At 46.0% G+C, this 25,319-nt stretch overlaps 1 protein-coding gene across 1 annotated transcript in view; it reads left to right on the top strand.

Moving 5' to 3' along the window:
* The window catches only part of CASC3 (CASC3 exon junction complex subunit), a 352,838-nt gene that overhangs the window by 244,505 nt on the left and 83,014 nt on the right, over nucleotides 1–25,319 (top strand). Inside the window, exon 12 of the mRNA XM_069237412.1 lies at nucleotides 18,281–18,403. Within this exon, the coding sequence (XP_069093513.1) occupies nucleotides 18,281–18,403 (123 nt within the window). The remainder of the gene's footprint in view (nucleotides 1–18,280; nucleotides 18,404–25,319) is intronic.

Below are 25,319 nucleotides of genomic sequence, written 5' to 3'. Positions count from 1 at the left end.
GTGGAACTCCTCTCATCCTGAACTGGGTGGATCCTGCACCACAGGTGGTGGTCCCGAGTAGTCCTCTTGGTCCTCTCTACCAGCTTTCCAACTTTGGTGGAGGTAAGCCCTTGCCTTCCCACACAGGACAGTACCCCCTGCACCACGTCTCTTTCAGCTGCCAAGGCTTGTTTGCATCTCCTCCAAGGGAACTTCAGGCTACATGCCGCTCCAGCCCACAGCACTGCTTCCTGTGATGCACAGATCTCTGCATGGTTCTCCTGCGATGTGGGATCCCTTTCTGTCGTGCTGCATGGGCTGCTTCTGCGACTTGTCCCCATCCTGTGGGTACTGCCTCTGCTCCTGTGGGCCCTCTGTGTTGCTGAGGGTCCCCTGCGACGCCCCCTCCTGGGTTGAGTCCTCCTGGTCCTTGCTGGTCCCCTGCAGGACCACTTTTCCACTAACCGCAAATTTGCCTTTTCCAAGGCTTGTTGGTGGAATTCCTGCACCGACATCCGTCTGCAATCTTCATTCCAGCGTGGGGCATTCCTCAGGAACTCTCCTCTGGCTGCAGTGCTAATCTATTCTCCCTCACTGTCTAACAACTCCTGGAAGAACAGCTGGGTGGGTAGTAGCTCCTACTCCTCCTAGACTCCACTGACACTTTTGGACTTGGTCCTCTCTTGCCACAGGTCTCCCTCTCCAGGTATCCACTGCTGGCTTCTTGCAGTCTTGTCTGGGTGTCTTCTTTTCTTTTTCCTCCTTGTGGGTAGTTTGAGGAAAATCCAGTGTTTTACTCCTGCTTTCCTGGTCGCTGGGAGGGGGGGGCGGGTACTGTTACTTACCTTAGCTGTTCTTTTGGACTCCCAGCCCCCCTCTACACATTCCACACTTCCATTTTTTTTTTTTTTTTTTTTTTTTTTTTTTTAGTAGTATTTGGGCTCCCCCTAGGGTCACTATTGCTATTTTTACTGTTTTCTAACCTTTTCTATGCTTATTGCTGTTTACTAGTGTGTATATAATTTGTGTATTACTTACATTCTATTGGAAGGTTTCCCTTCTAGTATTTTGTGGTATTGTGTGACCAAATATTCCTTTATTTTTGTACAATTGAATGTTTTCTTTCATGTGTGGAAGTGATGTGACTACAGTGGTTTTGCATGTCTCCTAGATAAGCCTTGGCTGCTCATCCACAGCTACCTCTAGAGAGCCTGGATTCTAGACACTGCCTACACTACACTAATAGGGAATACCTGGTAGGTACCCACTACACACCAGGCCAGCTTCCTACATTGGTGGTGCAGCAGTGGGATAAGCACTTGTAATTGCCTTACCACTTTGTCACTTGGTACCTTCCACAGGAAAAATCACTTACTAACTAGGGGTCTACACTATACCTATTAACAGGGAAACCTTCTCTTGCGTTTGGGTAAGAGAAGGATTTTAGGTATAGCCCTATACTCCAAATGTCTTTTTGGGGACTTGGAGTAGTAAGGGATTCTACAGCACTCCAGCTAGCTGACACGTCTTCAGAAGAGCACACAACTCAGAACATGGAGTATCCTTATGAGGAAACAACCTTCCAGGGGAGTACGAAGTTGTGTGCAGAAAGAAAGCTGAAGGCTGGAAGGAATCACAACAAGACTTTACTTCTGGGCCTGCTCCTCCGGGATGACCAGGTTCATGCTGGTAGCCAGGAGGAGACGGCAGATGAAGTAGACTCTGTGGTGGGTCAGGACATATCCAGGGAGGATCAGGCAAAGCCTAGGTGCACCCAGAGTCCTGCTAGGAGCACTGTCAGTAAAGTGGGGCCATAACAGTAGGTCCACCTTTGTCCCAAGAGGGCTGGTTCAGAGGGTGCCCCAGAATAGGAATAGATCCTCTTCTGCCCACTCACATCTCCTCAGTATCTGAGGGGACCCACTGCACAACTCCAAGGGAAGTTTCTCTAGATAGGGAACACAGGCAACTGAGACTGGAGGAAGCCAAGCTGAGGCTGCAGCAGCAACAGGGAGGCCTTGGCAGAGGAGAGAGAGATGTGTTGGGGTTACCCCCCCCCCCCCCCCCCCCCCCCCCCCCACCAGGGTGGCTGCAGCAACTTTAGTTTCAGGGCCCCTAGGGTCAGGGAGGACTCTTTTGATTCCAAAAACCTAAGTAAAGTTGTTCTCCCCCCCCTTATAAGGTTGGGGGGATGACATCCAAAAGTGATTCTCAGCTCTGGAGCTCTGGCGATGGGCCTGTAAAGTACAGAGGGTCCCCCAGAGACAGTAGGCTGCTATCCTTTGACTCTCCTTCTCTGACAAGGGAAGGGATAGACTCCTTACTGTCAGAGAGGAAGATGCTGATAATTACACTGTGTTGAAGTCTGCTCTTTTGGATGGATTTGGTCTTACCACTGAAAAATACAGGATAAAGTTCAGGGAGACCAGGAAAGAGTCCTCCCAGGGTTGGGTTGATTTTGTGGATTGCTCTATGAAGGCTTTGGAAGGCTGGTTACATGGTAGCAAAGTAAATGATTATGAGGGCTTATACAATCTTATTCTGAGACAGCATATACTTAACAATTGTGTCTGATTTGTTGCACCAGTACTTGGCAGACTCAGATCTGACCTCTCACCGAGAATTGGGAAAGAAGGCAGACAAATGGTTCAGAACAAGGGTGAGCAGACAATCTCACCCAGGGGGTGACCAAGAAAAAGGAAGCTGGTAAGTCCCAGGACAAAGGCGAGGCCAAATATCTAGAGTCTTCATCAGGCCCGCAAAACTGCTCTAGGGGTGGGTCCAAAACCTCTTCCTCTTCTTCCCATAATCAGAAGCCTTGGTGCTATGTCTGTAGGAACAAAGACCACAAGCCAGGAGACAGCTTCTGCCCTAAGAAAAGCACCAAGCACCCACCACTGTACCCCCACCTCTACCACCAGTGCCTCTAGTAATATCAGTAGTGGCGGATCAGGTAACGATAGCCAATCCAAAGGTGTAGCTGGGCTTACTTAAGGAAGTGTAGTGGGGGCTGGTTTAGTCAGGGAGACTACTGACGCTGGTTTAGTCTCAGATGGGGGCATTGATCTTGCCATCCTTGCTTCCTGTACCCTTAACATGGGTAAGTACAGGCAGCTGCCCTTGATAAATGGTGTTCAGGCAGAGGCCTACAGGGACACAGGCGCCAGTGTCACTATGGTGACTGAAAAACTGGTGCCCCCTGAGCAACACCTACTTGGTTATCAGTACCAAGTGACCGACTCCCACAACAATACAACTGTGCCTGTTGTTGATTTCAGCTTGGGGGAGGGGGGAATTTCCGGGGGGGTGGGGTGTGATCGGTGTTTACTGGTCCTAAGAAAGTTGTAATGTCCACAGACCTTCCTGTAGAGTGTCAACTAGGAAACGACTTGGTGACTTCATCTTGGGCTGAAGTAGAGTTGGAGGCCCATGCAGCAATGTTGGGCATCCCAGGGCATATTTGCCCTTTAACTAGGGCACAGGCCAAAAAGAAAACTTGGAGCCTGAAATAATGGCCCAAGAGTCTCCTAAAGCCAAGGGTAGAAAAGGCAAAACGTTGCCCCCTACCCCACCTTCCACTAAGGATTCCCCATTTGAGGAGGAGGAATCCACTCCCTTGGCAGAACCTAAACCTGAAGAGTTGAAAGCTGACACAGCTGAACTCTTAGGTGCAGGGGGCCTGCCAGGGAGGAATTCAGTATGGCTCAGAAAACCTGTCCCACACTGGGAAGGATTAAGGCAGCAAACTGTCCTTCAGGAAGCAGGGGATGTCCGTGGCACCCACAGGGTGTATTTAAAAGCCAACCTCTTATACTCCGATCCAAGGGAACCCAAACCTGGTGCCACCAGGAGATTGGGAGTACCTCTGCAGAATAGAGATTTTTTATTGACCCTTGCCCATGACATACACCTTGCAGGTCACTTGGGGCAAAGCAAGATTTGGGACAGACTTGGCCCACACTTTCAATGGCCCCATATGTCTGAAGATGCAAAGGAGTTTTGCCTGTCCTGTTTCACCTGTCAAGCCAGTGAGTGGCAAGACACGTGGCACTCCAAAGGACCCCTTAAACCCACTGCCAGTGGTTTGGGTTCCCTTTGAGATGGTTGGGATTGATATTGTTGGCCCACTAGACCCGCCCACTGCCTCTGGAAACAGATTCATCATACAGGTGGTGGTTGACCATGCCACCAGGTATCCAGAGGCTATATCTCTAAGGACCTCTACAGCTCCTGCAGTGGCAAAAGCCCTCCTGGGAATTTTCTCCAGAGTGGGGCTTCCCAAAAGAGATGGTATCAGACAGGTACAAACTTTGTCTGCTTTCCTTAAGACCATGTGGAAGGAATGTGGTGTAACTTACAAGTTCACCACCCCCAAACAATTGGTTTGATTGAGAATTTTATTAAACCTCTCTAAGGCATGATCATGGGACTCTCTGGAAAAACTCAGAAAGAGAAGGTATGTCCTACTGCTATGCGTCCTGTTTGCCTACAGGGAGGTTCCTCAGAAGGGAGTGGGCTACAGCCCCTTTGAACTTCTGTTTGGACACCCTGTCAGGAGTCCACTTGTTCTTGTAAGAGAGAGCTGGGAGTAACCTCTCACGCCCCCTTAACAAGACATTGTGGATTATGTACTTGGCCTCAGATCCAGGATGGCTGAGTATATGAAAAAGACGACTAAAAAGTCAAAACAGCCAGGAACTGCATAAGCAGTGGCATGATGAGAAGGCTGTGTTTACTGTTTACTGGCCAGAGCAGAAAGTGTTGGTCCTGGAGCCTTTGGCTCCCAGGGCACTCCAAAACAAGTGGAGTGGACCCCTTATTATAGTGGAGAAAAAGGGGTGAAGTCACCTAGTTGGTTGACCTAGGTACTCCCAGAAGCCCCCTCAGGGTGCTTCATGTGAACCGCCTTAAGCCCTACTATTTCAGGGCTGATATGGCTCTGCTCATGGCCACTGATGAGGGACAGGAAGAAGAGTGAGCCTCTCCCTAAACTCTTCTTTAACATTGCAGTTGATGGCTCAGTATATAGGATGATCCTAGTAGATTGTTTTCTGAATCTCGGAAAGAAGACTTCAGGAACCTCTTGGGGCAGTTCTCAGAATTATTTTCTCTGACACCTGGTCAGACAACATGGTGTGAACACACCATTGACACAGGGGACAGTTTGCCTATAAAAAGTAAAGTTTAGAGGCAACCTGACCATGTTAGGAACTGCATATAATGAAAAAGAGGTTCACCCAACAAACCCTACCTGACCTGGGTAAGAGAACAATTTGTAACACAAAAATTGATCAAAAGGCCAGGACTAATAACCCCATTTTATGCAAAGAGAAGTGAAAAATACTCTCTTCGGGAAGTAATTTCTTTACAAAATGTATTCACATTCATTCAAGCAGGACATAGAGAGAGAAGAACTCAAGGAGACAGAATGTCCCAACACAACTGGAACATAGCGCCAGAGATGTATTTACACAACATAAACAATTACAATCTTTATGCTTAAATACAAATAAATTACAAAACATAACAAAAATACATTGTCTGGAAATTGTCCCAACTAAATTTCCTCCGTTGGAGGTAGTGGTACAAAAATCACTTAAACTTGTAATCCACTCAAAAGCGATGGTTGTGGATAGCTATGCCCACAAGTGCTAGACCCTGATAAATTTCTTCTTGGGGTTCCTTGCACTGTGTGATGTAGTTCTGGAGGGTCTAATGCGCTTTTTACCCAACCTCGCCACAATCCAAAAGGTGTTGACGCGTTTCGGCCCCTTCCATTCTGTGCCTCATCAGGACTAGAAAGGGACAATGTTGCCTAATGATAAACCAAAATATACAAAATAAGCTCAAAGCACTGAAAAAGACTTAAAAATGCCAAACAATTGGCCACCCGGTGCAAATTGTGTTACAAACTAAATCCATAGAACCCCAACGTGTAAGTCTGTATAGCCATGCTGTGTACGGGGTGCTTAACAGGGTCTCAAATCATCGCGGAAATGATGGCTGAAACTGCTCGTGTGCGAAACGTGCTCACGGTCCCCCCCAAACATGCTCAACAGATTATGGAAGTGAAAATACTTGGACGCTGGGTCAAAGCGTTGTTTACCTTCATTGTTTCTAGAGCTTGTGGCAGTCAAAAAATTCCTCGTCCGAGGAAAACCTAAACATAGGAATATATCAAATAAACAACAGTATTGCTAGACACCACTCAAGTAAACTAAACAACTGAGATCGACTGGAACGTAAACAACTGAAGTGAAGTAAACAACTGAAATCAGAGGCTAGCCAGAGCTGGTCTATAACCAGCGCGCAAAACTGATTATGCCCCGTACTTACTGAATTATACAAAGTCCTCTAGCGCACCGTGAATCTGTATGCAGCCTCAACCCGGTGCTTTTATATTGATTCTCCTCATGTGGCAGCGGGGAATCGCGCAGCTGGCGAACCTCAAATACACAGTTACTAAGCTGCGCTAAACGTCTCAGCGCTTAGAAAAAGCGTCACGTCGGCTTAACGAGTCCTTTGAAAAGGCCAGGGAAAGAACCTGAAAAAGGATCGGCCATCTTGGAGTGGCTAAAACGGCCTGTAAGGGAACTCGCTTTGCTTTGTAAAAAGGGAAACAACCTCCTATAAGGTGTTAAAGTGCTACAGGGGAGCTACTAGACAAACGGGCATGTCTGACCATTCACTCAGAGCTTTGCAGATTAATTAATATTATCCGAGCTCTGGTATTTCGTATGGCTCAATCCCTTATTCAGAGATAAACAGAAATAAACATGTTTACAGTTTACATTATTACCAAAGAAAGTGGCATCTACATGGAGACGGAGACAACTAAAAATGCAAATGAATAGTACAGCCAAATAAGGAAAAATAAGAAAATTAGGCTGCAACATAGTACAAATTTTTAGATTAACGACCAAATTTCATCAATGTCATTTAGTCCTTGCCGGGCTGTTTGGTATTTTTCAATCAGTCGGGCTTCCAGTATCAACAGTTTATTGGTTGTAGATTGTCCTTATGTCTTTGTTTGTACTACATCCAGCACTATCCAGTGAATGTCCTCTGCTGTGTTTCATTTCTGTGTAATGTTCCACCAATGGTGCATCAAGGCAGAGGTGCAAAAGATGCTAGACCTAGCAGTCATTGAGCACCGACAACCCCTGGGCTAGCCCAGTGGTGCTGGTTCCAAAACCTCACTCCCAAAATGGGAAAAGGGAGATGAGGTTCTGTGTTGATTACAGAGGACTCAACACTGTCACAAAAACTGATGCGCATCCTATCCCTAGGGTAGGTGAGCTCATAGATACACTGGCATCTGGCAAGTGTCTTAGCACATTTGATCTGACTGTAGGCTATTGGTAGATCAAGTTATCAGATGATGCTAAACCAAAGACAGCATTTTTAACCATTGGATGGCATTATCACTATCGAGGCCTCGAAGTGCTAGATATGGCAGGGAAAGCTTGCGTATCTGGGTCACCTTTTAGGTGGAGGCCAGATTCAACCAATAGCTATCAAAAAGCTTTTGAGAACCTCAAACAGGCCATGTGCTCTGCACCTGTTTTAAAAAGCCTTAACTACTCCAAGAAGTTCATAGTTCAGACTGATGCTTCAGAGGGAGGGGTGAGGGCAGTTCTTTCTCAGCTCAACACTGAGGGTGAGGACCAACCAATTGCTTTTGCCCCAGAGAGGCGTTGGTCAGCTATAGAAAGGGAGACCTTTGCTGTGGTCTGGGCCTTGAAGAAGCTGAGGCCATGCCTGTTTGGAACTCACTTAATTGTTCAAATAGAGCACAAGCCCATTCCATGGCTCAACCCGATGAAAGGAGAATACCCCGAATTGTTGAGGTGGTCCATATCCCTACATGGAATGGACTATACAGTGGAACATAGACCTGGGAGTAACCGCTCCAATGCAGATGGACTCTCCAGATATTTCCACTTAGACAATGAAGACTCATCTGGGCAATGTTAGCCTTCTTGTCCTTTGTTTGGATTGGGGGTGGGGGGTTGTGTAGGAAAGTGCCCTCTTTCTTGGCATGATTACACCCATTTACTGCCTGTTGTCAGTGTGTTTGACTGTGTCCATTGAGATCCTGTTAACTAGGACCCCAGTGGTTATGCTCTCTCCTGTAAAGTTTTGTAACTGTACCTTTTTCTCCCCACATATGGCATACTGCCCCCCCTGTCCCCAACCCAATTTAAGTCCCTGGTATATGGTGCCCAGGGCATTGGGGTACCAGGGTTTCCCTATGGACTGCAGCAGTTATTCTGCCACCCATAGTGAGCCCATCCAAAAGGTTCTGCAGGCCTTCCATTGCAGTCTACGTGAAACAGGTGCATGAACCCTGTTTTCACTACAGGTCACTGCACCAGGTCACTAAGTCACCCCTATTGTCCCTCTCAACCCAGGGGGCATGGTGCAGGTACCTGTGTGTGTGAGGGCACCCCTGCACTAGCAGAGGTTCCCCCACAAACTCCAGTTCCGTTTTCGTGGAGTTCGTTAGTTGGGGCATGCCATTATACGCGTGTACTGGACATAGCTCATTACCTACGTCCAGCTACATAATGGTGGCTCTGAACCAGGGCATGTTTGGTATGAAACATGTTGGAATCATACCCCAATACTGTTGCAAGTATTAGAAGTATGATTCTGTGCACTCTGGGGGCTCCTTAAATGACTCCCAGCGTTGCTACCACCAGTCTTACAGGGTTTTCCGGTCATCCGAAGCTGCTGCCACCCCCCAGACAGGTTGTTGCCCTCCTGCTGCTTGATCTGATCAAGCTCAGGAAGGCGGAACAGAGGATTTCCTTTGGGAGAGGGAGGTAACACCCTTTCCCTTTGGAAATGGGTGTGACTGGCTTGGGAGAGGTAGCCCCCAGAAGCCACTGGTATGCTTTGAAGGGCACATTTGGTGCCCTCTGTGCGTAAACTAGTCCACACCGGTTCAGGGTCCCCCAGTACCTGTTCTAGCGCAAAACTGGACAATGAAAAGGGGAGTGACCACTCCCGTGCCTACCACCACTCCAGGGGTGGTGCTCAGAGTTCCTCCAGAGGGTCCCTGTGTTCTACCATCTTGTTTCAAATGTTGGCATGTAACTCTGGGAGCATCTGAGTGGCCAAGCAGGTGACGTCAGAGGCACCTCCTGAGAGGCACCTCCTGAGAGGCACCTGGCTAGGTGACCAAGCCCACTCTTAGGGCTATTTAGGGTCTTCCTTTAGGGTGGGTCCTCAGATTTAGCTTGCAAAATTCCAGCAGGAGTCCTCTGCAGCCTCCACTTTGACGTCCAGCCACTGGAACCACGACTGGACTCTCCAGGAACTGACAATCTGCATCCACAAAGAAGACTTCTTGCAACATTGTTTCCACGGCTCCCTTCAGCTTCTGCAACATTTCCCCGGCTGTGCAACCTCTGAGGACAGCAAATCTTCAGCGTGCACGAGAAGGACGAAAATCTCTCTTGGTGTGAAAGTCAATCCCATGCATCCTACTGCAAGAACGACTGGCTGCGTCGATCTCCTCTCCTCTCATCCTGAGCTGCGTGGATCCTGCACCACGGGTGGTGGTCCGGAGTAGTACTCTTGGTCCTCTCTGCCAGCTGTCCAACTTTGGTGGAGGTATGAGGGACATTACCCCCATGCACCGTGCCTCTTGCATCTGCCAAGGCTTGTTTGCACCTCCTCCAAGGAAACTTCAGGTTCCGTGCAGCTCCAGCCCCTTCCTGCGACGTGGGATCCCTTTCTGTAGTGCTGTGTGACTTGTGTCCCAGTCCTGTGTGACTCCTTTGGGCTTTGGGTGCTGCCTCTGCTGCTGTGGGCCCTCTGTGTTACTGGGGGTCCCCTGTGAGCCAAAGCATCCGCACCCCCCCGGTTTGAGTTATACTGGCCATTGCGGGTCACAGGCAGCACCACTAACCGCCAGTTTGCCTTTGCCAAGGCTTGTTGGTGGAATCCCTGCACATCGCCTGCCTGTCTGCAATCTTCATTCCAGCGTGGACAGCTTCTGTATTCCTCAGGAGCTCTTCTCCGGCTCTAGGGCTGAAGTGCTGATCTGTTCTTCCTCACTGTCGACCAACTCCTGCAAGTATCGCTGGGTGGGTAGTAGCTCCTACTCCTTCTGGACTCCACTGACACTTTTGGACTTGGTCCCCTCTCTCCACAGGTTTTCCTCTCCAGGAATCCACCGTTGGCTTTTTGCAGTCATGTATGGGTGCCGCCTTTTCTTCTTTTTCCTCCTTGGGTGTGGTTTGGGAAAATCCTGTGTTTTACTCCTGCTTCCCTGGTCGCTGGGGGGAGTGGGGTACTGTTACTTACCTTTTGGGCTCTTTAGTACTCCCAGCTCTCCTCAACACATTCCACTCATCTAGGTGGGAGTCCTATGTTTGCATTCCATTTTTTGGGATTTATATGGTTTGGGTTTCCCATAGGGTCACTGTTGCTTATTGCTATTTGCACTGTTTTCTGACCTTTTCTATGCAGATTGCTGTTTACTAGTGTATATAATGTGTGTATTACCTCCTATTGGAGGGTTGTCTTTCTAGTATTTTGTGGTATTGTGTGACCAAAAAAAAAAGGTACCTTTTATTTTTGTTCAACTGTTTTCTTTCATGTGTGTAAGTGCTGTGTGACTATAGTGGTCTCCTAGAAACACCTTGGCTGCTCATCCACAGCTGCCTCTAGAGAGCCTGGCTTCTAGGCACTGTATACACTTCACTAATAAGGGGTACCTGGTATAAGGTGTAAGTACCTTAGGTACCCACTACACACCAGGCCAGCTTCCTACAGTTGGCATGTAAGCTATTTGCATTAGAGCTTCAGTCATACCTCAATATTTAAGGTTGACTCTTCACTTCTATGAAAGCCCATTTGCTAACTTGACCTCCACTTGACCAATCAGCACCAAAATTTGGGGGTTCGGAGTATGTCAGATTTGGTGCTGATTGGTAAAGCAGTTTTTAAGTTGTAAGGGGTCCCCAAAACATTTTGTTCGAGGCATTTGTGGCTGTTGATACACATGCTGTGCACAATCCTGCCATCTAGTGTTGGGCCCGGATGTGTGCAAGTTTTTCTTTGAAGAAATTTTTCGAGTCACCAGGTTGTGACTCCTCATCTTGCTGGTAATGCGCATGGGCATCAACTCCATTGTTAGTTGTTTTCTTCCCACTATCTGGCTCAGATGTGTTCCCGAGCTCCAGTTCAATACTGCAGTCTGTACTGTTTTTGGTTCCCACAGTAACCTAACAGCCTGTATTGTTGTTCAAACTGATGTCCTATTTCCCTTCCTTACCAAGTTGAAAACTCTAGCTGTGCCCATGCGATCCTCTGATCTTGGTCGCTTGTGGGCCCTCACCATTTAGGGTCTTCTTTCCAGGACTTCTGATTGGTTCCATGCCGTGTTACCAGTACAATGAAACAAATGCCTTTTAGATATTGTCTTTGATTCCACTCACTATCCAGGGACCGACCTCCATCAGGTCTGTAACCTTTACCTTTTACCTGGTCATAACAAGCTCGCTTGTGACTCTTGCCACTCCTTCAGATCTAAGCTGACACTTGGAGATGTGGAGGAGGAACAGTAAATAAACAGGTTCTTTGGCACTGAGGAGCTTCAAGAACATCCGGGTGAGGCATCTGCAGCCGACGAGGAGAAGTTCACACCAGCTCTGATCTGTAGTTTGAGGACATTCCAGCAGCTTAACAGGTCGCGAGTGCACATCCTTCCCTTCCTCAATACAGCTCACAGGGCGAGCAGGCCTCCACAAAATGCTGCACTGCCACCCAGGATCATTAGCAACATACCATCGGGCCACCAGTGCCCTCGGGCCATGGTCAGCATTGACCATCGACTTTGGCCACAATACCCAGCTCAGTGTTGGGGGAAAACAAACTCCAAGCCAACCAGCTCTGCACCAACCACGACCAGCTTGGCATAGAGTAAATTGTCAGAGTTGAAACCATCAACACCAAAACAGTCTGCACTGAAACCATCATTTGTGTCAAAGCAGACTACCACTGCAGTCATCAATAAAGCGATCAAACCAGTCCTCTGTTGGCTCCAAGAGGAGATTGATGCTCAACAGACATTTGGCAGTCCATCCTCAGATGGGTCGAATCATCACTGGCCCACCTGGTACTGCCATACGGCAGCCAAAAAGACAGCTTTCTTTCAAGGAAGCCTTAGATGAACCCCCAGATCCTAAACACAGAAAAAAGACTGACAAGACCACCAGTCCACTACCTGCTACTCTGTCACCAACACAGACCATGCAGGATTCACCTTTCACGTACTCCTCACATGGAGACCCTCTTTCTCACACTCCACAGGGGTCACCACTTCCATACACTGAGGGTATAGAGGGGGAAGCACATTCCCATTGCCGCACAACCAAAACCCCTGGGATCCTTATGATGTGTAGCCATCAGATTCTCCTTACATTTGAGGTTAGCTTCCCCCAGACTTGTGGTGCATATGGCATAGAAGAGGGCGAACTCCCAAACAACCAGAGACGACCTAGTCCGAAAGTAAAAGAACAGACTCTGCTGGGGAAAGAGTGACAGAGTAGTCCGCTAACCACTGGCGTATTGGCAATTCTGTTGATTTCTTAGGCAGATATGACAGACCTACTTGGTGTGAAATGGAGGACCTTCCTTAGTGCCTACCTGAGGAACACAGGAAAAGAGCGCATGGTTTGTTTTAAGAAGGGAAATTAATCTACAACTCCCCCATACAATGCACTCTTGGCACCGCAGACACTGCTGCTCAAGGCATCATTTCAAGCCTCCTTCTCAGATGCCATGCATGGTGGGGCAGATCAGTGTTCAAAGCAGGGGTATAACAGAACTTGCTGTCCCTTTCCTTTTGACGGCATCTTTTCGGATACCAAATGGACCAAATTCATGAAAAGATGAAAAAGGATACAGACAGCCAAGGCTATGGGTGCACTTCAAACGCACACTTTTTGAAGTTTCCTTTTGCTGCACTCCTTCCTGTGGCGACTTGAAACAAACTTCCCCTTAAACTCCATGACTTAAAACGGCCCACAGGCCCTGTCATCCTCAAGTAGAGGTTTTTTCAGTGGCACCTATAGGGATAATAACGCCAGAGGTAGAAGCAGGGGTCCCTCCCTAGTCGTGAAACTTTACTTCACCCTCCTGCCTCTGTGATCACATGCCACCTGTCTGGGGCCATCTACAGGGGTTCTTCTCCACTTAGTGGAGCATCCTCTGACCAGTGGGTGCTGGACATCATACGGCATGATTACTGTCTGGAGCGAACTTCCACACCTCCCAACATACCACCCGCAAACAAACTTACAGCAGAGCACATAAAGCTTAGAGGTGCAATCACTCCTTCACAAAGGTGCCATTGAACCGGTACCAACTCAACAACAAAGCACAAGAGTGTACTCACTGTACTTCCCTGTTCCCTGAAAAGATGGCTCACTTGGGCCCATTCTGGATGCAAGACTCCTCAACAAATACATCCACTCAGAAAGTCTCCATATAGTCACCATTCAGGATGTCATACCTCTTCTAGAGCAGAGGCGACTTCATGACCGATCTCAACTTGAACAACGCATGCATTCACATGCCAGTGCACCCAGTTCATCTGCGCTACCTCAGATGTTCTGCAACAGTAAACACTATCAGTTCAAGGTACTCTCCTTCGGGGGTCACTTCAGCTCCCTGAGTGTTCACAAAGTGCCTTGCAATGGTAACCACACACCTGTGTCGGCAGGGCATTCACGTCTTCCCTTATCTGGACGACTAGCTCAGCAAAAGTTCCACCCACCAGCTATGCCACAAACACACACTGATCACTATAAACCACCTTCTTCTTCACAATTTTGGATTCACCATTAGTGTCACAAAATCCCACCTCCGACCCCCAACAAATTCAGCCTTACTTAGGAGTAGTCCTCTACTCGGAACGTGGGCTGGCCTACCCCAACAGGGCAAGAATACAGTCTTTTCATACACTTCTTCCACACTTTGAACCATACCACCAGGTTACAGCCAGGACACTTGCGCAACTCCTAGGCATGATGGCTTACTGCATAGTGCCCCATGCAAGACTACACACGCGTTGGTTGCAGAAATGCCTAGCACAGCGGTCTCTAGTGGAGGTTCATTGGGAAGGTCTAGTGTTGGTCAGCTGCCGCTCTCTCTTGTGGTGGAACACCAAAAACCAGTTGCAGGGGTGGGCTTTTCGAAACCAAGTTCCACAGGAGACCATTGCAGTAGACACCTCCCTCTCTGGATGGGGAGCACTTTTCCAAACTTTGACCGCCCAAGACCACTGAAAACCCAAACACCAGAGCCTTTACATCAGTTACTTAGAACTACTAGCAGTTCACCTTGCATTGAAGGTTTTCCCTCCCCTTCGGATGGGCAAAATAGTTCATGTTCGGACAACCTACTCCACAGCCATATTTAACCTTCAAAACAGGGGGACTCCGTCTCTAGAGCTCTCTCAACTCACCCAGCATATCTGGCTATGGGCTGTCTGTCACAAAATCTACCTATTAACAGAGCACCTCCCAGGGGTTAACAGACACTTTGCCGACCTCCTCAGCAGAACGTGGCAATAAGTTGAGGAGTGGGAACTCCACCCGCAAGTCCTCCACCAGTAAATACCAGCAATAGGGCTTTCCCCAAATAGACCAGTTTGCAACCGTAGAAACCACACAATGCCCAGACTTCGCATCCAGGTTCCCACAGCCAAAAGGCAGTGCACTATGGATGAACTAGTTGGGATATTTGCGACAAATAGTTGCGTAGGCTTACAAATGCATCCAAACCTGCATAGAGAATATTATCTATCCCTCCTAAAGCCCACTCCACTTGCAAAAAGAGTTTCCACGGGGGGCGGCAAGCAATCTAAGAGTGGAGTCAGTACCATTGTGCATCACCAGCAAGAGGAGTCACCTATCCGTGGGACTCTAAAGACTTCTTTGAAGAACTTGTACATATCAGGGCCCAACACTAGATGGCAGTAGTATGCACAGTATGTGAATAGGAGTGTTTTTTTTCTCCATACATAACTCCAATATCTCAAATCCAAATTGTACTCATTTGTTCATGGCACTGCAGCGTTTGTCATTTTAATGCCTTTTGTTTTGGTGAAAATCTGTTCATTCTTGATATTTAAATAAAATTGCAAGTAGCTAGTTCAAAACATATATGTATTTTGATGGCATGTGTAGCTGCAGATACACATACTTTGCATAAGTCCGCCATCTAGTGGGCTCGAAGTGTTACAAGTTGGTTTTCTTCGAAGAAGCTTTTTTGAGTCACGAGATTGAGTGACTCCTCCTCTCGGTGATAGTGCGTATGGCTCTGGGGAGGAGGGAGGGTGCCTGTGAATCTGCAGCACTACATGCCACGAACAGAGTAACATTTTCCGTTCAATGGCATGTGTTGCTGTAGATACACGTGCTCTGCATAGACTGAAAAGCAGTCCCCTCTGAAAATAAGCAGTGGCTAGCCTGTAGGAGTTGGAGTAATTTGAAATAGTGTTTTAGGCACTGCTTGACAAACATTTGCTTGTTGGCGAGATATAAGACATCCACACAGTAGTTTTTAGTAAATGTGTGTGGTGGGGACCATGTGGCTTCTTTGCGTATATCGGTCATTGGTATAGTTCCTAAGAATGCCATTGAAGCTCCTTTCTTTCTAGTAGAATGTGCTTTCGGAGTTACTAATAGCTGTCTTTTAGCCTTAAGATAGCAACTTTGGATACACTTTACTATCCATCTGGCTAATGCTTGTTTTGAAATAGGATTACCCTAATGAGGTTGTTGCAATGCCACAAAAAGCTGTTTAGATTTTCTGAAATCTTTTGATCTATCTACATAATACATGAGAGCTCTTTTAGAATCAAGAATGTGAAGAGCTCTTTAAGCAACTGAATCTGGCTATGGAAAAAAGACTGGCAATTCCACTGAAATGGTGAAACTTCTTTAGGTAGGAATATTGGGTTTGTCCTAAATACTATTTTATTTTTTGTGAATTTGGAAGAAAGGTTCTTCTAAAGTGAATGCCTGAATTTCACTAACACTTTTTAATGAAGTCATTGCTACTAGAAAAGCAACCTTCCATGAGAGAAATTGAAGAGTGCAAACATGCATTGGTTCAAATGGTGGACCCATAAGCCTTGTGAGCACGATGTTAAGATTCCAGGCAGGAGCTGCTGGAGCTCTAGGTGGAATAATTATTTTAAGGTCCTCCATAAAAGCTTTTATGGCAGGAATCCTAAACAGAGAAGTATGGTGTCTGTTTTGGAGGTAGGCAACTATTGCTGTTAAATGAATTTTACTAGATGAGTATACAAGATTGGCTTTTTGTAAACGGAGCAAATCACAGACCATATCCTGTACTGACACTTTAAGTGAGTTAATGGGTTGACAAGAATTTACGAAACGTTTCCATTTAACTGCATAAAACTACCTACTTGTAGGTTTACGTTCTTTCTTTAGAATATCCATACATTGAGATGGAAGCCGTAGATAGCCAAATTCTGTGACCTCAGGAGCCAAATCGCCAGGTTGAGCATACTGGGATTGGGATGCCTGATTTGACCTTTGTTTTGAGTCAATAGGTCCGGTCTGTTTGGAAGCTTCTGATGTGGTACTACAGACAGATCCAACAGTGTTCTGTACCAGTGTTGAAGTGCCCACGTGGGTGCTGAGTATGATAGTGAGGGAGGTGTGACGGATCTTGTTGACCAGAAATGGAATTAGTGGGAGAGGGGGGGAAAGTGTAAGCAAATATCCCTGACCAATTGATCCATAGAGCACTGCCCTTGAATTGAGAGTGTGGGGTACCAGGATGCGAAGTTTGGGCATTTTGCGTTTCTACTTGTGGAGAAGGTCTATGTCTAGGGTTCCCCACATCTGGAAGTAGTGTTGAATCACTTATGGGCAAATCTCCCATTTGTGTATTTGTTGCTGCATCCTGCATAAGAGGTCCACTAGTTGGTTGTGTTTCCCTGGGATATACTCTGCTAGTAGTTGAATATGATTGTGCATTGCCCATTCCCCCCCCCCTCAATTGGTTTGCAGATAATACATTATGGTTATGTTGTCTTCCCTTATTCAACACTGTTTTATGTGTGATTTGTGGTTGGAAAGCTTTGAGGATATTTAACTCCAATCACATTGCCATGCTCCCATGCCTCATCCTCTCAACCACACTGCCCTATTCGATGGGAGACCTACACTCCATCCTCCCCACCCCTGGTTTTGCCCCACCTTGGTAGGTACGTTTCTCCCCTCCCCCTGCATTGCCAAGGTGTGGGGCTTTACTTACAACTCAGTTGTCCATTGCCTGGCAAACATTGCAAGCCACAGACCATTTCCTCTGTGTCCCAGTACAGTGTTAACAACAGAGCATTGTACTGGGGCAGATGTAAATTGCTCACTCAGATCTGTTGTTTTTAACACAGTAGTTTAGATGGCAGCTTACATCTGTCCCAGAACTTTGTTCACAATTCCTCATAGCGCTGGGATAGATGTGATATGCTGCCATTGCTCATTGCCTCTTGTGTGGCAGCTCTGTGCCAGAATAGTCTGTTATGCTTCTTTTCTGCTTGGCCAGGAAGAAATGGTGTTGAAGGAACACTGCAGTTTCCTTGGTGCCTTTCTCTAGGTTTTTAATGAGGGCAAAGTGGTTTGGATGATTTCAGGGAATTATATGTAAGTAGCAGTTTCGTACCACAGAGCCACCAGTCGTGGTGCTGGCGATAAGTCATTAAGAACTAAATCTGTCTCCCATAGGTCATGATGTGGTAGGCCCGAAAACCTCACACAGATCATGATCACAGGCCCAGCATCTGCTGCTGGAAACCATTAGAAAGTGGAAGCAGACCTGCATCACACACTTTCTGCTCTAGCATAAATAACATGAAGAAAGGCAGCATTTGAAACCAGAACAAATAGCATAAAGAAGGGAGCACACATCATTCTTGAAGCAGTCATTCACATAATTCAGGTTCAATAGAACTGTAATGCTCTTGATACTACAGAAAATAGTAGGACGCTTCAAACCACTGTTGGGTGCTTGATTTTATGCTGGGAGAATTGCCAATTACAATAGATTTCCCAACTTGGGGGTGTCTGCTGTACCAGAAAATGTTTGGCAGTAAGTTTATGCAATTGACCATTACTTGACATGTTGATAATGAAAATAAAGAACATCATTTGACGTCTTGTCTTTTCATTCTGGTGACCATACTGTACTAGTCTGAGATAGAACATATTAGTTACTAGCATAACCACATTTATTACTTTCTCCACAGGCGCAGTCTCAAGTTTATGGTGGTGTCACATACTACAACACTGTCCATCAGCAAGTGCAACCTAAGCTGTCCCCTCCTCGCAGAACCTCCCATCCTGTCACCATCAAGCCTCCACCTCCTGAGGTTAGTCATGAACAGCACCCTCATGGATAGCAAAGAGATACGTTTTTGTTTCTTGCATATAGTCATGAGCTTCCAGGAAACCAAAATTGGCAACAGTTGATGTTTGCTGTTTTGCATCATAAGCGCAAATCCTGTGAACATTCGTTTTTCCACGGAATTTGGTATATTTTGTTAGTGCGGGGTATTATGGTTCTGTACGAAGATTGCAGTGATTTTAGTGATGTACCATAATATCCCTTAACAGAAAGTAGGGATTTTTGGTATCAAACATCTCGTGTTCATTAACCCTCACTGATGCCAGTGATGTATTTATTTATACATGCACCCAAAGGGCACCTTAGAGGTCCCCTTGAAAAACCTACCATGTACTGGCTGACTAGTTTTAACTAGCCTGCCACCAACAGGCAGGTCTCTGACCCCTCAGAGGGTGAGAGCACAAATGTTTTTTGGTTGTATGTGTGTAAGTAAATCACAGGATGTTTAAAAGCTGAGCACAGCCTTTTTGTGAAGGTTGATTAATAAGTGGGCTTCGTCCCATTATTTTAGGTCTCATTAGTTCTATGCCTGAAATAAAGTATTCATAACTTGATTATTGCAGGTGACCTAGATTAAAGTTAATTGAATTTATGGTCCTTGTAGCAGTCTGGCTCCCTGGATTGTGAGTTTTTCTCAAGTAAAATGTTATTTTCTGTGCTGCTTTTAACTAACATGCATTCTGCGTCTCCATTCTCTGTATCTATGAGCTGGTGTCTAGAATGCTGAGGGTGAAAAATTTAACAATTTGGGTGTGTGGAGTGGAAGCCAGGAGATAGGGAGGAGGAGGATAAAGCCCTGATCAGACCTACCTGCTGTTGCTGTAACCTAATGGCCTAACATGAAATAAAGAACTTGCTTTCTACCTGAGTGTTCCCATACTCCAGTATGAGGACCCTGCCCTCTAACTTCAACATTTTGGTGACTAGTTTAAGGACCTGCGAGCAGCTAGACTGGTGGCAGTTGGGCGTCATCTCCGTCCGAGGAGGAGGTCTATTGTGCGGCGGAAGATGGCCCTGTGACCATGGGAAACTGTTTTTTTGGCTGTCCACCCTCAAATCCACCTGCAAGAGGTGTCAGCTTAGGGTGCAGGTCAGGAGGAGCCCAGATGAGTGAGCAAGGACTGGTAAGGGGAAAAAAGCTATCTGAAAGTACAAACTGATATGTCCAGTGAATAATTCAAAGTATAAGGACAGTGCTATGGAGGCATTGTTAGGACAGTGTTGTGGGGGTTGTGCTGTGAATCCTCCTTCACCTTCTGGGACAGAGCTGGCCAGTAAAAGTGAGGGACTAACCTACTCCAGGTTTTGGTCTGGGCAAGATGTCCAGCTAGGGGGATGTTGTGCTAATGTGATGAGAAACTCTTTACTTTTGAGGCACTACTACTCTCCGACTGGCACCAGGTTTGGGGTCTCTGGCCTCTGTATACTGGAGCCCTTCCTCCAAATAGGTTCTAGGTTCTGTGGGAGCCACTGACCTCTCCCTTTTCCTGGTCAGCAGCTTGCTATCTCAGGCTTTCAAGAGTGGGACAGGTTCTCTGTTCTTGGCACAGCTCTTTCCTAGAGGGGGGGGGGAGGGGGGGGGGGCCCTGGGCCCATGAGCTCTGCCCTGTAAGTCCCAAGTTCCTGGGGCTCAGTTAGCTCAAGGGCTGACAGGTATTCTCCCTGAATAGAGGGGACCTGTGCTTGTGGCTAATCAGAAGGTGGGTTTCTAGACTTCTTGCCTTTTCTCTTGGAGCGCTGGGCCTTTATTCCAGACTCCAGCAGCACTCTCAAAGACTAAAGTTGCTTCTGTGTGCTCTCTGACATGGTCAAGGCACACCTGGGATCCCGCCTGGAAACTTACCACTGCAGCAGGAGCTGCAGGTGCACTAGGGGGATTCTGTTTGGGACAGACAGTGTCTCCAGTTTGGTGCCCATTGGCTTTTCAATTAAGGCACTAAGCCTTCTTGGTGTCCCAGTTGTAACCTTGGTACCCACCCTTGGTCTGTTGTGTCTTGGGGCCCACCCTCCTCAACAGGTTTTTGGTGGCCTATAGAAGAGTCTTTGTTTTTATCTTTAGACTGGTCACCATCTTTCCCTTTGTTGGGAGAGGGGGGTCCTTAGAAACCCCATTTTTTTTTTTTTTTTTTTTTTTTTTTTTTTTTTTTGGTCACCCCTGCTTTGTTGTCTTGGATACCATAATCTTGACCCAGTGGTCTGCCTTCTTTCCCAATTCTTGGGTAAAAATTGGACCTAGGTCTAGCAGGTATTGATGCAATTTTTCTGAAATAGTTACTTAACAGATGGTCTTTCATAAAAAGATTATAAAGCCCATTTTAGTCGTGCGCCTGGTTCACTTTTAACCAGCCACCCAGTGTCTCGACTGAGAAGTCAGCAAAATGTACCCTGCACTCTTCAGTTCTTAGTCCAAATCCTTCAATCAAGAGTATCCTTCATTAGGTCATAGGACTCCGCATCTGCCTCGTCAAGTGTCCAGAGTCTAGCCCTACACTTTCCTGAAAGCAGCTCCTAGAGTAGAGACCCCCATTAAGTTTGGTTGAGCTTTCTCATTTTACAAGCACTCTCAAAGGCTGTAAACCATTTGGTGATATCATCACCTTCTACATATAAGGACAATCCCTTTGGGGATCTTTGGGTCAAAAGCTGCTTCTTCTCCCTATTTAAGATTTTGCTACCACCAGAGATGGGTCCTAGGCTCATCTCGGCTCTTTTTTTTATAGCTAAGAGTTTAGCCTCTAATTCTATCCTCTTAACTAGCTTTTGAAGCTCAGTATCTTCACTATTTCCATTTCCCCGGGTTCTATCAGAAATGCTCCCAGTGGTGTTGCTGTCAGTGGAGTTGTGGAGGGATTCATCATCCTCTTCCACATCCTCCTCGTGAGTGGCTCCTTTCCTTGCCATGGCTCTATCACTTTCTGCAAGTAGCTGCTGCAGATGGGCTTTTGTGGGCTTAGACCCCATGGCAAGTTTCCATTCTTGGCAGAGGGCCTTAAGTTGTGCCAGCTTAAGGTTTTGGTAGAGGCCCAGGTTAAGCTCCTGGGATCCACCTGCTGCCTCAATCAAGGTTTCACAGTACGAAATGACAGTGGAATGGGTGGCTGTGGTATAGAAGTTGCCACACTTCCCACAAGTGCCAAGTATTAACAGCAACTTTAGATAAAATGCTTAACCGGTAGTGACCCTGATCCACCAAAGCAGTGTCCAACAAGTGTAGAGAAAACCCCTGCACAACCAAAAATCTCTACCTGGAGCATCTCACAAATGTCCTCAAAATTGTCCAATACCACCAAGTACAAATGTTTAGATATATTAGAATAACACAGTACACTAATAGATTGAGATGTTTTTTATTCCAGAAGAAATACAGGCAGCTGACACGTGTTTTGTAGGGGACATAATTTTTTTTATTTGATCTGATAGAGACTTCTAGCCGCAGTTTCCTTGCCTTAGAATATTCCCGGTGTCAGATTGGATCTGGAATTTTTTGGCAAGTACCCTTGCGAGCTGGTAAGTTATTCGTTTCCAAGCAGCTTCATTGGCATTAGCCGCACTGGAAGTGATGTGCAGTGCCTATATGGGTGGCACACCAAAGCCCTGACCTCAGTTTCTTTTCCATGCTGATTCGAAAGAGCTCCCGAAAGTTTATTTATTTTATTTTTTATTTTTTTTTGTCAAATACGACCGGTTTGCCTTTTTTGCCCCACTGGTTTTAGTGTCTCTAAAAAAATAAAAAATAAAAAAAAACGGATTCAATCCTTGTGGTGCCTGTCACAGGCAAATGTCTGTCACATAACCTCACTTGATGTGTCTGTGGTGCCTTAAATTGGGCCCCGATTCCAAGGCTGCATGGATTGCCGGACTATGAATCTCAAGCCTCAAAATCATAAAAATGTTACTAGACCTGCAGGTCGAGTAGCTTGAATAATCTACTTGACCTAACTGTAAAGTACTTGACCCGGAAATGGGTCTCAAATTGTGTGATCCTAGGCAAATATTGTATTTTACAGTCACCTTTTTCTTCATTCTCAAATATGAGTGCACCTTCAAATATGTGAGTTCAGCATTTCTGCTGTTAAAAAAAAATAAAAGTCCTCTTTTGTTTGATTAAATACACTAAACGTTTGCTCCATGTATAATAAACCTAGCCCACATATAGGGTACACATGATCCATTCATGACTTGCCTCTTAGTTTACTTATAGCTTTACCATCAGAGCAGGAGTGTTTTTCAGTTGTTTAAACACTCACTTTTAATAAATATATTACTAAAGCATGATGTGGGAGCGCACCGTCTTTTACAGACAGTAAATTTCCAAGAAATTTAAACCTTCCCACTAACTTGCAGCTTTACTGATAAAAAGATATAGTGTATTAACAATAATCTGTGAAAATTGGGTTTCAGAAAACATTTATCATTTGTACATCACCAATTATAGTGTTCTTACTTTTTTTTATCCTATTTTTTTCATCACACAAGTACAAAAAATGGTCGTTCACAGCGACTGAAATCTATTTTGAAATGTTTGTAAAGTTCACTTAGTTATATAAATGTTGTGTGTTAGGGAAAACCAGGTACCAAAAGCCTTTCATTTCACATAGGTCACACAGTTCACCTTACAAAATCCTGGAACTCTGCAGTCACAAGGAAAAGCATTTGCATTGCAAGGCGACAAACTGACTTTTGACCTGTCTCTGAATACAGAGCAAATGTCTAAAGAATGAGATTTAAAGGCATTTTAATTGCCAATTCAGTTTGACTAAACAGAACACCTGTTCTTTGTCCACTCGCCAGAATGGTCGAGTGGAATTGAGTGGTCAGGTAGATTTTTTGAGCCTTGAATCTAAAGGCCCTCCACGAGCAGGCCATGAAGGTTCTGGCTGCTCGCTTTGCCAACTCCATTCCATTGCAGGTCCCATTAGCAGGACCCCAGGACTACTTTCTAAGTTGCTTGCGCTAGTCATCGTCACGATCCTGGAGTTCTTCAGTTAAGTCCCACAAGAACAATACGTATGAGGGGTGTTTTTATTGGAAAACCTGGTGCTCTAAGACCCAGTTGACAACGTATTAACAATGATGTTATCAAATAAGTGCTCTTGTAAGGGAAAACACCCTCCTCCCAAAAACCTGAACAGTCTATGACTGACAGACAATCCACATTTAAGGCACATGCTAAAGAGCATAATAAATCATATCTTTGTCTTTCATTAAAAGTTTTCAATATGTATATTTGTGTTTTTTATTAGGGAAAAAAAAAAATCCAAATCAACGTATCCTAATTAAATCCAATATTATTGCATATTGAAGTACAACAATTCATCCCTTTTATGGGTTCAGCCAGTATTCCAGTTTAATCCAGACAAACAAAATTACAGTCCTTCTGTATGTGCCAGATGATAATTTTAGTTTTGACACAGCCAACACATGTTTCGTCTTGAGAAGTAACCTGCGGACTTCATCAGACCGATTCGCCCCCTTAGGATAAGGATCAGTGAACATGTAAGAGCCCTTAAACATGATGATGAGAGAGATCCGATTGTGGTACACATGAAAACTTGTCAGGCACATGGGGCCAGCAAATCCTTTAACTTTTATGGTATTGAACATATACCAAGAGATCCCGGGGTGGCAAGAGAAACCGGCCACGAGGAGAAAGGAGGCGCTAACAAAACACGTATATAAATATTGAAAGCTTGTAATGAAAGAGAAAGATGTGATTTATTATGCTTTTTAGTGTGTCCCACAAGTCCAAGAAGTTGAAGCATTTTGACTTCTCCGTGCTGGTCCCATTCATCAGACGAGGCACAGAAACAGCTCTACAAATCCAGGCCTCGCCTCCTCTTCCCCCCCAAAGTTGAGTATTTTTTTTTAGCCTCTTTTGTGCAGATGGACCCTTCCGGAGCACCTTCAGGCTCCATGGGTTCGGGAGGGACTCAGACTGAAACTCCACTGGCAGGACCTCTGTGGGCAGGAGTTGGCCTTCATGATGCGTTGTGGATTTAGATCGGCCCCAGCGTTGACACCTTTCCCTTCAGGGACTGTTCCAGTGTTGTTGTTCCCCCGCACTGCAGACTCCCATCGGAGGCGCCGACCCCAACCCTACTCCCAACTTCATTATGGAGCAGGACCACGCAGCCTGAACTGGAGATAGAGCCCTATTTTCCTGAAGGACCTTCTGAGTAACACTAATGAAGGGGATCCCTGTGGCTATTCGGAGTCCCTAACAGAGTCTGTGGCCTGCCACACCTGATATGAGGACCTGGCTGATGCCAATGCTCTGGTTGTCTCTCCAGACAGTGGCCTCCTCTCTCCTCCCACAGTGGCTGCGGAGGTAGGGGCTTCCTTTCCAGTGGTAGTCCTGAGGGAGGCTGAGGTCCTGGACCTTCAGCTGCCCCGGTTGAGGTCAAATGTCTTGACAGAGGTGCTTGTAGGAAGCTTGCTATCTATGCAAAGCCAAAGTAGGGGTACACTTTGCAGATAGAGCAGACAACCCTTGTTGGTAGATGGAGGCAAAAAATATTATGCTTTTTTGTGGTAGTGTGGGTTAGCAGTTTACGCTTATCCGAGGGCGGTGTTAAACCTTTGTTAAACAAATACAGTCAGTAAATGGGACACACACTCAGGAAGAAACTTGAGACCAATTTAGAAAAGTAAAGCATATTTGTATGTATTTTTTTTACTCCAAGAACTTAGTTATTAGATAAGTACTTTTCAAGTTCAAGCAGTTTTGAAGAATGGAGTAAATACACTTTATTGACTCTAATGCCGTAATGTTATCCTATGGGAAAAGGCACATAATTTGCATATGGGTACTTAGCAGGGACTTATAGGACCAATCTTAAAGAGTTAAGGTAAGTATGGGGCAAAGTCCAAGGCAGCACCAA

The sequence above is a fragment of the Pleurodeles waltl genome, chromosome 6 (assembly GCF_031143425.1).
Source record: "Pleurodeles waltl isolate 20211129_DDA chromosome 6, aPleWal1.hap1.20221129, whole genome shotgun sequence".
NCBI classification, from domain to species: Eukaryota; Metazoa; Chordata; class Amphibia; order Caudata; family Salamandridae; genus Pleurodeles; species Pleurodeles waltl.
Note: the sequence above shows the minus strand (reverse complement) of the source record. Positions and strands in the feature narration are given on the sequence as shown.